Source organism: Alligator sinensis, unplaced genomic scaffold, assembly GCF_000455745.1.
Source record: "Alligator sinensis unplaced genomic scaffold, ASM45574v1 scaffold955_1, whole genome shotgun sequence".
Classification (NCBI taxonomy): Eukaryota; Metazoa; Chordata; order Crocodylia; family Alligatoridae; genus Alligator; species Alligator sinensis.
Window position 1 is genome coordinate 21,211 of NW_005842791.1, and position 16,040 is coordinate 37,250.

Here is a 16,040-nt window from a genome sequence, read left to right on the forward strand (position 1 = left end):
CGTCTGGAGAAGCAGTGAGCAGGCAGATGGACTAGATGATCTTGTGAAGTCTGTTCCAGGCCTGCTTTCTTATGCTGTAAGTAGGGCACCTGGGCAGCTTTTTTTTTTTTTTTACAGGGCATGACATGAGTGAGGTTTTCTCACCCGAGCAGATGAAAGGAGAGAAGCCCATTGCCATTCTTGTAGGAAACTTTGAAAGAAGCAATTAAGAAAAAAAATCCTCATGTGCTTCTCTTTGCACTGCAAGGTACAACAGGTGTTCTAGCATCCAATGCTGATTGTAAGGAACCCCATAATTGCTTGTTTCTACCCCACCTCATAGATTACCGAGGTCAGGTTCAGGATGGATAGTAATGAGGATCACGGGACCATCCTGTCCTGTGGAATTCATCTCTGGGAAAGGTATGGTGAGAAACAGATCTTTTGGAGGAAAGAAGGATTTGCAGAGATGCGTGGAAAGAATTGGAGCTCTTCTACATCCTGTTTGCAGACTGTACATTAGAGAAACATCTGTGTCTTGGACCCTATACAATGTCACACCTGTAAGTAGTACTTCTGCTTTGTGGTACGAAATCAAGTTGACTGGGTTCAATAGGAGTCTTTCTCTTCATTTTCACCTCCTCTGGGTCACTCTTATAACACTGCCCCTCAGACACTGAAATGAGTCATTCAATATATGTCCTCATTTAATGCATTGAGGGCAGTCAGCACTGAAGGGAAAAGGGATGAAACCAGGAATCATGCAAAGGAAATCATCCAAACCTGAAACTCATCAACATTGATACACCAGGCATCCACCCAAGCCAAGAGTTTACAATAACTCTAAGAAGAGGCTAGAAAACCTCCTGTTCACTTTACTGTGACAATCAACCAAATCGCAGCTCTCTAAGGTAAATTTCTCCATTACAGACTTCAATGCAGTTAAAAAATAGCCAGCCTAGCTACAGAGGACTGTTTCAGGTATGAGTTCTAGACAAGCTGCAGGAGTATGGAGCTCACCTGGGCTAATTTACTCTGCTCTCTATTTGAGTGCCTCAAGAGTGTCAAGTTTCCTGTCTGCTATGCATCCAAGCACTAGGGAGAAGCCAGAGCCATTCCATTTTTTTTCAGCACTGGGGCATCTGATGTGAGATAGTAGCATGAAAGCTATTACTTGGGTAGGATCAGGTGTCAGTGATTCACTTCTTGGTAATCTGTCTTTCTGATTCTCTTTTTTTTAATTCTGTCTCTCCCCTTCATGCTGTTTGGTAGGTCATGGTAACAAGTTATCTCAAATAGTTGTGAAAGGTACTAGAACCAAACTCATTCTGAAAACCATTTTTCTATGGATTGTTATGCTCCAGTGTGCAAAAAGTTTGTCCTTATGCCACAATTCTTATGTCTAAGAGCATATTTTTTATATATGGTTTCTCAGGGTGTGCCTTAAACGATGAATCACACCACCGTGAAGGAGTTCATCCTTCTGGGACTCACCGATGACCACCGCTTGCAGGTCTTCCTCTTCCTGTTTCTCCTAATGACCTTCTCCTTGACTATAACAGGCAACCTTGTCATCATAACAATCACCCTGGTGGATCGTCGCCTCCACACTGCCATGTACTTCTTCATCAGGAACTTTGCGCTCTTGGAAATCTTTTTTTCCTCCACCATCATGCCCAGGTTCCTCTACAGTCTCCTCAAGGGTTGGAAAGCAATTCCCTTTGCCAGCTGTTTGCTTCAGAATTTTTTCTTTTTCTTCCTGGGCACTTGTGGCTTTTTCCATGTGGCTATGATGTCTTTTGACCGCTACATGGCCATCTGCTACCCCCTGCAATATGCCACCATCATGAACAGCAGAGCCTGTCTCCTACTGGTGCTGGGCTGCTGGGTAGTGAGTTTTGTCATGATGTTTCCTCCAGGTGTTATTTTTGCCCAGTTGCCATTTTGTGGCCCCAATGTTATAAATCATTTCTATTGTGATGCTCCCCCACTGCTCCAACTTGTCTGTGCAGACACAAGAAATATGGAATTAATGTGCATCATTACAGCTGTCATTACCCTACTCAGTACCTTAACAGTTACCTTTGTTTCCTATAGTCATATCATTTCTACCATTCTGCATATGCCCTCTTCCACCAGCAGGAAAAGAGCCTTCTCCACCTGCTCCGCTCACCTCATGGTGGTTGCCATTTTGTATGGCACCTCCATCTTCACTTACATTCGACCAACTCAACGGGGTGGCCAGAAGTATGACAAAATCACTTCACTTTCTTATACGGTAGTGACCCAAGTCTTTAATCCCTACATCTACTCACTGAGGAACAAGCAGGTGAAAGAGGCCCTGAAAGATGGCTGGAATAGGAGGTTTTCTAAAATGCAGCTTTCATAAGGTAGGAGCATTCAACACTGCAGGATTGAAGTCCACCTGAACTGTCACTGCCACCATGGAAAATTGTCCATCAGATTAATATAGGACTTGAGTTATCTTCTTTATTGGGAAGAATTGGAATCTGTATATCCAGCTTCATATATTCATAGACATTGTGGCAAGAAAAACACGAAATCCTTCATTGTAAGTTCTTATATAATATAGGCCATCTAGTATGCCCCAGTTACTCCAGTATTGTGCCAAAATATTTTTGCCCTGTGAAAGGGCTTCTCCCATAAATGCATCCAGTTTTCATGCAAGAGCATCAAGAGATGAAGAATATACCAAGCCCCTGTTTTTTATGATCCATCATTTAATCACTGTTATGTAGCTATCACATAATGAAGTGTAGGTTGCTCTCATTTCCTCCATACTTTCTCACCTTTTCAGAAGGGTTATAGTCTCATACCCAGCCTTGTTTTTCTGTAGGTACTCTACTACCAGCATCTGAGCTAGGGGTTTGAAAGCCAGCTTGGGTTGGGTTTACTATGCCAGTCACTGCTACATGTCCCCAGTATTGCAGGGAAAGTGGGATTTTTAATACCTTTCTGATTTGAGTATTTTGGAACCGAGTTCTTCTGTGTTTTGTGGCAGATTCATACCTTCTCTGTCCCTGCTTCCCTTCTTTCTTGCTTACTTCATATGGCCCTTTACATCAGGGAGGATGGCAACAGGGGCTGGGGGCATGGAATAAAGAAAAGGGTCCCTGATTCCAGGGCCCATTGCAATGGGTATAGACATTAGCAAGAAGAACTTCGGGTTCTTGCCCCTGCTATCGAAGGTTTTTACTCAGTGGGAGCATCTACACATTGTCCTATGGTGATGTTGTTACTTCACTGTGCCTTAGTACTTCCTTTTGGATGATATAGGGTAATGTGTACATGCCCAGTGATTCTTTAATGCGAAACACTCTTTGGGAGAAAAGGCCAAGGTTTTCCACCTCAGTGGACCACAGAACAAGACTCATTCTTTCATGTTTTCCTGGTCAACTGAAGACTTGTTCACTCTTCTTTGCCCAAGGCCCAGCAAAACTCAAGGGATGAAGGTGGCTTTCAGCTCTACTTGTCCAATGGGCTGATATTTAGGGTAATTTCTATGCTTCCTTAACTGGAAGGGGGAATCTCTTTCCTGAGTGGGACAAATATGTTCTGGACAAGAAGACCCCAGGTTCTAAGACATTTAGTGGACAGAAAAAGACTAGGCTTCTATGTATTGGTAACTAATCTTGTTCAGATTAGAGCAGTAACAGTTGCAAAATGTTCCCATTATGTTTTTTCAGCTTTTGAATGCTGAAATTGTCTACATTTCAAGGCTATCACCATGCAACAGCAGCAGCAAGGAAATCAATATTATTAACTATTCTTATTATTTTTAGTATTATCATGGTTTCTTTGTAAAACAAGTAGTTCTAGGCTTAAAGTATGTTTGTCCTACTAGTTATGATGCTTTTTATGGATGTCTTTTTAAAGAAAAGGACATGTACTTTCCAACAGTTGATGGGGAGTGTGGTGGGAGATATGAACATGACACAAGTTCTTGTTTATTTAGATAATATTATGGTGTTTGGCAAAACCCTTGAAGAGCGTGAGGAAAACTGGTAAAAGTTCTAGCCAGACTAGAAACTGCGGGGCTCAAGCTGGCACTGGACAAATGTAAATTTTACTAAACCTCTGTTAAGTATGTGGGCTCTGTACTTTCCCAAGAAGGAATAAGCACCGACCCTGACAAGATACAGGCAGTGATGAAATGGCCACGTCCCCAGAACTACCGATATCTCAAAAGGTTCCTTGGTTTTACTGTTTACTCTTAGTGATTTGTCCAAGATTATGCTGTATAAGCAAGGCTGCTAAATGAACTAACACAAGGCTACCAGACAGGGAGACACCAGCGTCTTGGCAAAAAACCCCGACCTGAGGTGGCACACCCCTCCACGGCAGTTCTGCACCATCCATTGGACCTGTTTGGGTGTCGTTGGACTGAACAGTGCGAGAAGGCTTTCTAAACCCTGACGACACAGCTTAACTGAGTGTCTGTGGTGGCCTACACTGATCTGGCTAATCCCTATGTGTTACACATCGATGCCAGTCTTGAAGGTCTGGGGGCAGTACTTTATCAAGAGCATAAGGGAACCAAAAGGCCTATTGCATTTGCCAGTCGGAGCCTCACACCTGGTGAAACGAGGTATCCAGTTCACAAGCTGAAATTTCTAGCCCTAAAGTGGGCAATCACTAAAAAATTCAAAGACTGTTTCTATGGGACAAAATTCACTTTGTGGACGGACAACAATCCCCTCACCTAAATCCTAACCAGTGCCAAACTAGATGCCACTGGACATCGGTGGGTGGCAGCCCTATCAGATTACCAGTTTAGTCTGTGCTATAGAGCTGAGCGATGAAATACAAATGCCGATGCCCTCTCCCAATGCCTAGACTGTGACCTAGGAGGGCTTGGAAACTGTTTAGAAGACAGCATTACTGATTGTGTAGCAGAGGTACTTGGTTTACTCCCAGCAGGTGTTCCAGCAGCCCTAGTGGATTACATTGCTCTAAGCCAATCCACTTGCCCCAAATGAGTGTTAAAAAACAGAGACGGGCCCAGAGACAAGACCCAGAGATTAGCGGGGTCTTAGAACGAAGACAGGGTGGTGTCATTGGGCCCGGGAATGGGCCTAACACATTGCAGGGCAGGCTGTTCATATGAGAATAGGGCTGGCTCCAAGTGATAAATGGAGTTCTGTATCGGGTCATCACTGGGTCCCTGGGAGGCAGAACCCAGCTTGGCCTGATGTGTAGCCCTTCTGAGTGTAACCAGGACCCTGACTGATAGCCAGACCAGCCCGATGCTGCCCAAAGGTGCAGAGCCTGGGCCAGGTCGTGACATGCAGCACAGGCAGTGCTGGGGCTGAGGTGGCCGGGGCCGTTCCACAGCAGAGGGCCTTTGTCAGCAGTGGGTCCTGAGCACCCAACAGCTGCTGCTGCTGTGGGAGAGGGGCTGTGCACCCTGTGGGGACCCACCCCTCCCAAGACGTAGCCCTCACTCCAACACAACCCGCACACCCACAGTCCCCCAACACACCCACAGTCTCCTCGCACATAATTCCCCCCACCCCCACGACCTTACCTACCAGGGACGGTACCATGCTGGGCACTTCTATTTGCCCAGCATGGTGCTGGGGCAGCAAGAAAAGGGGGCAACCATAGAGACCATGGTGTTCCTGGATCATGCCGTGTCCTACTTTTTCTCCATGGGTTTCTTTTTGATATCTGGATTCCCAGGTATCAAACTTAGAGCTTGCACTGCAAATATGCATTTCCCACTGTGCCTGTTTGTGACATCTCAAACTGCTTTAAGACACCTTAACAGGCACATGTGCGCTTGTCTGGATGCACCCTTTCTGCCTTTCTGTCCATTGCCCCTTCACATCTCATCTGGTTCATGTGCTTATTTTTAATTTTCCTTTTTTTTTTAAAGTCTCTACATATGGTTGGCTACACACAAGTTAAGAAGGCAGCAGATTTATTTATTGTTAATTTGGTTTTACTAATTTTCCTGGTATATCCAATTAAAAACATATATTTTTAGTGATTGTTTTTGTCTAGAAGTTGGGCCAGAAGGAGTGATGGAGTTCATCCCTTTGTTCCTCACTAATGATAACCATTTAGAGACCATCCTGTTCATGGTTCTCCTCTTCATTTTCCTCTTGATCCTGCCTAGAAACCTCAGTCATTGTCACTGTCATCTTGGTTGACCACTGCTTTCTACTGAAGCATCATTATCATTATCCTTTGCATCCCCTCTTCTTCAGGTAATAAGGGCTTTTCCACCTGCTCTGCTCACCTCATCATGGTCACAATACCGTACTGCAGTGCTATTTTCAGAGACATCTGGCCAGGCCAGAGGGCTGTGAAGAGATTTTAACAAAACAGTTCCCTTTATTCTGTGATGACCTAGTTGTTCAACCCCTACATTACTGAAACAAGCAAGTAAAATAATCTAAAAGAGATCTCTTCAGCAAAGCATTTTCTCAGTTGAACTGGACACGGCAAATAAAGAGAGCAAGAAACTCCACACAAGACTTTGTTGTTCTCTGTGATGGGGTGTAGGTTACATGAAGAGATGGAACAGAAACTGGCCTGATCATCAGGAGTTGTAGTCAATGCGGGGTTTTCTTTTGACATTTCATCCTTGCTGATTAGGTCCCTTGAATTTCCTATTAAAGCCTGACTTTCAACATTCCTGCATGGTTTTTTTCATCCTCTCTCTTTTCAGAAAAGTTCTCCAATAGAAGTGACTGAAGAGAAGACTAAAAAAAGCCAAGCTCTCCTTGAGACACTATTGTGTGATTTGGGGGTAAGAGTAGAATTTGTGCCAGACACGTGGCTATTTGGGGCATCTTCAGTAAATACAAAGGACAATTTTGTTTGTAGTGAGATTCATTCTTACGTGCCAACATCAATTCTGTTGGAGAGGCAATGGTGGTTCCTGTATAGGTAAATCTTTGAGGTAGCTCAGAGTAGGCAATGTGGTGGTCCTGTGCTAAGTCACCTGCATCACTGTGCCCAACCAGAAACCATGCTTCAGCTGCCTCCCCTGGGGTGCCTCCGTCCAGCCAACCCTCTTCCAGGAGCACACCCGCAAGCCTGGGGTAACGTTTGCCGCCACCCAGGCCTTGGTCTTTGTTAGGGCTCTGTGCAGCCTGGGCTACACAGACCCTGTAGACCTTGGGGGTGTTTAGGCCCATTGTGGTATCTTGGAGTGTTTCTGTTAGCTTGCAGCATTCAAAAGTAGCTTCCTCTACAGAAGGACAGTAAAAAGCCACACCCACCTTAACTAGTTGAGCCAAGGAAGCTATAACAGCTGTCTGACCCCTCTCCCCACAGGAATCCGCAGCCAGCTCACTGCATGCAGGTAGCCTTTTATTGTTCAGGTAGAGCGAGAATGGGATAGATATAGAGCAAAGAGATTTTAGAGGGAAAAAAAAATTTTTTTTTTTAATTTTAAGCAAAACAGAAGGGGTTCAAGGACCCTTTGAATATGCAGCTAAACTGCATATCCCTAATATACTAGCTAAATTTCAGGTAAGTTACCAAATTATACACCCAGAGGGTAGGAGAGCTCAGGAGGCACATCTTTCTGTGTGATTGAGTTCCAAAATGACCAACTGTCCTCTTCCCAAAATGCCTCTCACAGGACAAAGGAAGAGTGAAGATCTATATTTTCAAAATGCTTGATAATTATGCTGAGCTCCACTTTATTATAAATTTACTATAGCTACTTTTATAATTGTGCTGTTGAGACCCTTAAGCCAAGTATGGGGTCCCAATGCTTTGAAAGTTAAAAAAAAAAAAAAGGAGAAGTAAAAGTTTGAAGCATGTTTCCATTTTGGGTTTCTAAAGAAAACAGATGAAAGGATGTATAAGCTCTAAGATAACCAGTACAAGTTATGAAAAACTAAATGATAATAAAATACATGATAAAATGATAGTAAAAGCTATGGTAAAGACATTTGGTATTAATATTGATTCATGTAAAGCCATATAGTGAGTGGTTGTTCCATTCCATTATTTTGTTGCATACATCACAACAGAGCTCTCTTTGGGACTGGTGAAGTATCATTCTGGGTCTTGCTAACTGGTTCTTGTCATTATAAAATTAATCAATAAACTGACTGAGCTGTGTCACTTTGGTCCCTTCAACCCTCCACCAGGAAATAAAATCCCTAACACTCAAAAATGGTCATGATACCTTTTTTCAAATGTCTGTCTAGGTTCAGATTTTAAGACTGGAACACATGAACTGTTATTTACTGGAGTGCACTACTGGTTTGTCACCTAGCTTAGTGTCACGGCCGAGAAGGGATGCAGAGGGGGCGGGTGAATATGGCACATCCAGACTTTTCCATGCCCTGCTCCTCTTCCACTACCATATTCCTGAAGTCAGAGGCATAAGGCAGTGCTGATTCAGACCCTGCACTCCCATCTGTCATCCTGAAAACCTACTGACGTACCCTCCCTCGCATAAAGAAAGACCCTCACAGGAGGTCAGTACCATGATCCCCATTTTACAGCTAGGGGAATCAGGCCACTGAAAGAAGGGCAACAAGCAGTCCAAGGAGAGAGACAGGAATACGTCTCGGGTCATCTGGGTTGCATTCCAGTGAACTATCCAATTGACCTTGCTTGAGGAGGAAAGTTTTGGCAAGAGATTTCAGAACCCATGTAGCAAAAAATTAGTCCTGTCTTCTTGTGGGGGAAAAGTCAAAAGAATTGAGCTTCATTTTTTTTGTTTAGAAAGCCTTCTGCAAACTCTGTTAACCTAATTGCTCTCCAGGGACAGAGACAATGTGAAGGAGGCACCGTATATTACAATTCTTATAAACAGGACCTTAAGCAAGGAGGATTTATTTGCTGAGGGGAACCACCTAAATTTTTCTGCATTCTGTTTGTCCTAATAAGTGTTTGCATCGTCCACTGTCCACATCTCCAGCTCAGTAAGTACCACCCTATGGGCTTGATTATTACCAGCAGTGATCTGAAACTAGAGCTGGAAACTTTAGTAGCATCACTATTGACTTTGAGTTGCTTTACCTCAGCTGAGAAAAAGATATGAGTTGATAAGTCTGAGTATGTAAAGCCTAGCTTTCAAATATGCTTTGCTTCAGCCCACAGGAAGTCTTGTGCGCTGAACAGCAAGCAGAATAAGAAGCCACAATGTCTGAGGGAAAATAAAAGTTCCCAATTTGTAAGGACTTTGGGAAAATAGAAACCTCATAATTACAGCCTAACAATACAGACAACAATGACATAGTGACTGCTTTTGAGGTAGGATGCAGAAGGAGAGGGCAAAATACGTAGGGAAACTAGCTGGCAGCTGCAATCCAAACTTCCCCAGTTCTGTTCTGGGGCTGGTAGAAAATCAGGATAAAATTAGTGAGAGCATAAATTGTTTCCGCATTGTATTTTTTCTCTCTCTGTCTGGCTAGTTATTCCCTTTGCATGATGCACTTCCTTCTAGGTGTGCCAGAATAGAAAATGATGACTTCCAAATTTGTTTGTTAAGCACCCATCACACTCAAGTTTACTGTTATCATCCTCATACTTTTTGATAAGCTGGGCCAGATTCTAATAGTATTTCTACATTTGTTTCAATTGATTTTTCTTCCTGATAAGCCATAAATGTCTAACTAAGCTGCCACGACATTAAAACATTCACTTTAGCACATTCATACAACATGAATGTAATAGAAGTTTCTGTGTTGTTGTCTCAATTTGCACTGAGAACTAGGAAAATGATTCCGGCCGTGTAGTTATTCAGGGCTGTTAGATAACGTGCCTAAGAAGAGGGTGAAATGTAATAGAACAGAGGGAGCACAGAAGAAAAAAGTCATGTCCAACAGTGTCTTGATACATACTATTTGAACTGGCTCCATTCATGTGTAATCATAGGAAAACTTAAGATCCTTTTCGCCCTTTCTTCCCTTTGGCTGCATACAATTTCTCTCCTTCCATTGATATATCATTTATGTATCTGTCCTGATCCATGCCTGTGGTTCCAGCTGCCCTGATCTCTGTTTTCACCATATCCATAGCAGCTGTGTAGACCAAAATGAATTAGGATGTTGAGTCCAATTATTTTAACAATCAGTACTCATACACTGTGTCCTTATATCTTGTTTTCACAAGGTATCTGTGCTGTCTAACTGGTTTCAGTTGTGTTTTTTCTCTTAAGGGGAGGCAGAAGCAATGAACCATACAACTGTAGTGGAGTTCATCCTCTTGGGTCTGACCAGTAACCGCCATTTAGAGATTCTCCTTTTTGTAGTTCTCCTCATTGTCTTCCTCTTTATCTTGTTCGGAAACCTCACTGTCATCACGATCACTCTGGTTGACTGTCAGCTTCAAACCCCGATGTACTTCTTCCTCCGGAATTTCTCTCTTCTGGAGATCTGCTTCACCTCTACCTTCATGCCCAGGACTCTCTACAGCCTCCTGATGTCAAGAAAAGGTATTTCCCTCCCCAGCTGTTTCATGCAATTATTGTTGCTCTACTGCTTTGGCTCCTCTACATATTTCCATTTGGCTCTAATGTCTCTTGACCGTTACATGGCTATCTGCCACCCACTGCATTATGCCACCATCATGAACAGCAAGCGTTGTGTTCAGCTAGTGCTGTGCTGTTGGGCAGTGGGGCTCCTCATCCTCTTTCCTCCCACAGTCATGATTGTCCTGTTGCCATTCTGTGGCCCCAACCTCATAAACCACTTCTACTGTGACATGGCCCCATTGCTCCAGCTCTCCTGCACAGACACACACCTCATTGAACTCTTGGTGTTTTTTGCAGCTATAATTATTGTACTTGGAACTTTATCAGTGTCTGTTGTTTCCTATGGCTGCATCATTGCCACCATCATGCGCATCCCTTCTTCATCGAGCCAGAAGAAAGCTTTCTCCACCTGCTCTGCTCACCTCATAGTGGTTGTCATATTTTACAGCGCCTCCATCATCAGATATGTCCGGCCCTCTCAGCGGGGTGGGAGAGATTTTGACAAAAATATTTCTTTCCTCTATTCAGTGGTGACCCAGCTGTTCAACCCCTACATCTATGCTCTCAGGAATAAGCAAGTCAGAGAGGCCCTCAGAGGTAAGGCCTTTTCTAAATGGTCTAATGATATTGTAAATTCCAAGGCGTGAATACTCTGGACATATATAATCATTGGATTCCTCCTACTTGTACACTGCTTGAATATGAGGCAGTGATGCACAGGATAAAATTTCAATAGACCTAGATTATTAATTTTACAAAGTCAAAAGGCAGCAGGAGAACTTTTAGTGTCACCATCTCTGTAATACAAATTATAGAAGTGTGCTCAGAATAACCTATCAAGTTATTCATGTATGATTAAAGCATATCTTCCCAAAAGGAACCTGAGGTCACTGAGAAATTCACCACTGACTGTAATAGGGTCAAGTTTTCAACACTCTTTATTTTAGTTCCCATTCCCTTTCTTTAAAAGTGCATTCATAATTGGCTTTCAGAGCTTTGCCAATCACTGCTGACCTGTTCGGAAAGTTTTCCCAGTGTAATTGACTGAAAAGAGCAGAAGGAAACATTTTTTTTTGGCGTGAGACTCAACAGTTGCTAGTCTGAGACAGCACTGCCATTGGTATCAGACACATGGTTTCTATAATTCTGCCTGGACACACAAAAGCTTCTGGATTTGGCATGGGAAAGCAACAACCACTATTCTCTCTGCATTCACAAAGCCTGTCACCTTATCAGCGAAGGAACTCTGACTGCATAAGATCAATTTGTTGTGGACAAAATCTTGTTGGGTTTTCTTTACCAGCTTCAATGAGAAGCTACAAGAATAGAGTGTCCAAATCCCACTGAAACTGAATGGGTTTTGTCTGTCTGGGTCTCTGAAACTCATTTGTGTAATTCTTTCTGGTTCACCTTTTTCTTATTACCAATTCAGTGCCTGTATATTTATTTTTATGTTGTTCACCCAATTCATGTCAGCCTAATTATTTATGCATAAATAGAATCCATCTTAAAACATAGAGTTGAAGGACTTTTCATTGACTTTTTAGTAGGCATCACATTAAAGGAGAGCTCTACTTCGGAAATGTACTAGTCATTAGCTGGTTAGCCCATTGAAACCTTTCTAAAAATGATGTGGTCTTTATCTTGGATGTACTGACAGATATGCACAATATCTTTATCTGTGACTATTTTAATATCTATCTATATGGATATTTTACTCTGTGTTTCCTTTTCAGATGTTAAGAACAGTAGGAAAAAGAATACAAAGAATCCAAGACAACCAATAAAAAGGTTTCAGAGTGCTAAGCTAAAAGTGGAGATTCCTATTTTCCATCACTAGCTGCAGCCACTTCACTTCGGGTTTATAGCACGTTCCTTTAAGACTGGGCGATGAGTTATTGCCATGATCCATAAACTGATTTAGCTAATTCTGCTTTCCAAATCCCTCAGATGGCTCTAGGCTCCTCCATCCAAGGCTCTAGGCTCTGCCATCCTGCAATCCTAGGCTCAGATTCTCTGACTGCGTCCAGACAAGTGTGGCCATGCGGTATGTGGGGCCGCAGACACATCTACGATGTCACATACTGTACCTTCACTGTTCTCCATACTGCAAGGGGTGTAGCAAAACCCCAAGTTTTTCTTTTTTTTTCTTTTCAAATGCACTCCCTCCTCTTCCTCAACCATTTCTGACTTTTTGTCTCCCTCTCTATTCCCTATAGATAAGTATAAGTAAGCTAAGATGTAGGATAAGCTTTAACACTTTATTTTAGGTAGTAAGTTTTATTTTTCTCTGCCCTCTTTGCAAATAAGTGCCCTGCTATTTTGATATAGATACCCACTGTTTTATAAATGATAATTATTATGTTTTATATTGATTTTTTTTTTTTTTTTTACTGCTTTTATATTGTGTGATTACTGTTTTAGACCTATATATGTAAGTTAGCATAAGACATGTCAAGTTTCCATCTTGTAATGTCAAGCCTCCATCCAGTCCCCAGGCCCAGTTGTGTAATCAATGACTCATACTACCCTTCCTATGTAATTTGGTTCCTGAATGAATGGGGATGAATGAGGGTGCTTGAGAGACAATGGCAGTAGGTCTAAAAATAGCTCCTTCTGAATGACTGAACCATCAACACCAATACCTGGACCAACGACCCAGCCATTGGAACCACCCTCAGCATTCAAGAAACAAAAGATGAGGCAACTCACCATTGTGCCAAGGCTGCACATGCTCAGTAAGAACATCCGGAACCCTTTGGAACAGGACTGACCTTGCCTGGACGGACCCTCCCCATATAAGATCAGAAGTAGTCTGCCCCATAAAAAGGGGTAGTGAAGACTGACTCCTTAGGAACTCCGTTTCCATCTGGACCAGACCAGCTCCACATCACACTGCCTATCCACCCCAGAGGCCCTGCCCCCTCTGGACAACACTGAGCTGAAGGAGACCCCGACTGGCCACCGAGGACCCACTTTCAGCCTGGGATAGGTAGATATCACCTGCATATTTCCTCCTCCAATTTAGACTCTCTCTCTCTCCTCCTGTACTTCAGCCCCTGCACCAAGCCTCTTTAACCCCTGCTGCTATTGTCTGTGTGTATATCTGTGTGTGTGTGGCAAAAGAACCAAGAAAATATTGTGTTGCCATCTCCCCTTTTGAATAAAACCACTGTCATTTGTAACCCTGAGTTGGGTTGTGTTTTACTGAGCCCCGGTCCCTTCCCTATCTCAAATTCCGGTCTCTTTCTCTCTCCCTCTTGGCTCTCAGCCCTGTTCCCACCACTTTTTGCCTCCTCTGCCCCTTTTCTGCAGGCTCTCAGCCTCGCTCCCACCACCTTTTGCCTCCTGCCACCTCTACCCAATCCCTTTCTCTCTGCCTTCTCTTTCACGCTCTCTCTCTGTGTTCTCCAGTCCCCCCACCTCAGACCCACTCCCAGTTTTCCTCTCCCCATGTACCTCTCAGCACCCCTGTAGCCTCTTTGCTTTAGCTCTAGCCTCCGGGCTTCTCCCTGGCATTGCTCCCTTGCTCTGCCAGCTTTCTGCTTTCAATTAACCTTAAATTACCCCAACTTCCCTCCAGCCTGCCGGTTCTAACCCTGGCACTGGCAAATTTCATCTCAGTCTCCACCAGCAGTAACCTAAAGTAACCCCAAGCATCAGCTCCTCAGCCCGGCTCTCTCTAGTCTACTGTTTCTAATCCCGGTCCTGGGAACTTTCACCCCCTACAATTTCACTCTCTCTCTTACCTTAACCTTCCCCAAGGTATCCCAAGTACACCAAGCACGTACGTACATACACACCACAACACCCAAGTTAGGAACTCAGCTGTGTGTATGTGTAGGTGAGTGGTATGTATGTGAACTGATATACATGTATGTCACTGTGTGCATGATATATGAATTAGTGATCCGTGTATGTGTATTGGGTGTGCAGGTATTGGTAATTTCATAGTTTCATAGAAGTTTGGGGTCAGAAGGGACCTGAACAGAACATCTAGTTTGACCCCCCGCCTCTGGCAGGAGCACATGCTGGGATCACACAACCCCAGACAGGTGTTCGTCCAACTTCTTTTTGAATTTACCCACGGTAGGAGCGAGGACCACTTCCCTAGGAAGTTGGTTTCAGATCCTAGCCACCCTGACAGTGAAATAGTGCCTCCTAATCTCTAACCTGAACCTATTCTCCAGCAACTTCTGGCCATTCTTCCTCGTCACCCCAGGTGCTGCTGCGAGGAATAGGGCCCTTTCTATTTGCTACTGATCTTCCCTAATGAGTTTGTGGCAGCCACCAAATCCCCCCTCAGCCTCTGCTTTCTGAAGCTGGACAGGGTCAGGTCCCTCAGCCTCTCCTCATAGGGCCTGCCCTGTTGCCATCCAACCAAGCAGGTGGCCCTCCTCTCAACCCTCTCAAGGCAGGCCACAATTGATTCTGGTCCAATTTATTTTGGTCTGTATAGCGTGTGTAGGTGCTTGAATTAGTGATAGGGGTGCATTTGCCTAAGCTGGTAATTTTGGATGTGTATGTGCCTGAATTGGTAGTGTGTGTGTGTGTGTGTGTGTGTGTGTGTGTGTGTGTGTGTGTGTGCACATGCCTGGTAGGGATGCATACACCTAAAGTGTGTGTATGCACCTAATTGATTTTTGAGTGTGCGCCTGTGCAATTGTACACCACGCTCTCCTGTCTAACAGCACAATATTGAGATCCTGAGAGTTGTCCTGACCCCACAGAGTAACAGGTGTAGCGTGGGGGCTTTTTTTTACCCCTGGATGTCAAAGTCTCAAAAAAACCCATGCAAAAAAAGCAGAGCAGTGCATGCGGGGGCAGCATGTGCTGCTCAAAACCTCACCTGAAGTCCACCTGAACTGTCACTGCCACCATGGAAAATTGTCCATCAGATGCATATGGGACTTGAGTTATCTTCTTTATTGGGAAGAATTGGAATCTGTATAGCCAGCTCCATATATTCATAGACATTATGGTAAGAAAAACATGACATCCTTTATTCTGAGTTCTTGTATAATACAGGCCATCTAATATGTGCCAGTTACTCCAGTACTGTACCAAAATATTTTTGCCTTGTGAAAGGGCTTCTCCCATAAATACATCCAGTTTTCATGCAAGAGCATCGAGAGATGGAGAATATACCAGACTCCTGTTTTTTATGATCCATCACCTAGTCATTCTCATGTAGCTATTGCATAATGAAGTGCGGGTTGCTCTCATTTCCTCCATATCGTCTCAGCTTTTCAGGAGGGTCAAGTGCTAACACTCAGCCTTGTTTCTTTGTAGGTACTTTACTGGAAGTGTGGCAGAAATGCCCTGTCGGTGCCCCTCTCCAGAGATCTGTCTCAGCCAGCCTGAGAGGCTGCTGTTGAATCTCTCACAGCGGGGATCTCGCTCCTTGTCTGCAGACAAAAGCCTGGCGCCTGGGAGGCGATGCTCTGGTCACCTGGGCAGGGGGGAAAGACCCGGCCCTGCGCGCGGGCCCAGGTAGCCAGGGATGCTTTGCAGATTGGTCAGTTTGTAGCCAGTATTGGCAGCTTCGATTGGACCGGGCTGCTGAGGTCAGAGAGGTGATAAAAAGGCC

At 44.0% G+C, this 16,040-nt stretch overlaps 2 protein-coding genes across 2 annotated transcripts; both read left to right on the forward strand.

Annotated features, from left to right (window-relative positions):
* The first annotated feature begins 709 nt into the window (after nt 1-709).
* LOC102382258 (olfactory receptor 49-like) lies at nt 710-2,368 on the forward strand. The gene is made up of 2 exons (XM_014525356.1): nt 710-890; nt 1,415-2,368. The coding sequence occupies exon 2, from the start codon at nt 1,430-1,432 to the stop codon at nt 2,366-2,368; it is 939 nt and encodes a 312-aa protein (XP_014380842.1). The 5' UTR covers nt 710-890; nt 1,415-1,429.
* A 1,562-nt stretch (nt 2,369-3,930) lies between these two features.
* On the forward strand, nt 3,931-12,290 carry LOC102382511 (olfactory receptor 6C4-like). Its single transcript, XM_006035017.2, has 5 exons — nt 3,931-4,004; nt 7,410-7,485; nt 8,175-8,229; nt 10,136-11,047; nt 12,187-12,290. The coding sequence occupies exons 1-5, from the start codon at nt 3,931-3,933 to the stop codon at nt 12,288-12,290; spliced, it is 1,221 nt and encodes a 406-aa protein (XP_006035079.2).
* Nucleotides 12,291-16,040: the final 3,750 nt, after the last annotated feature.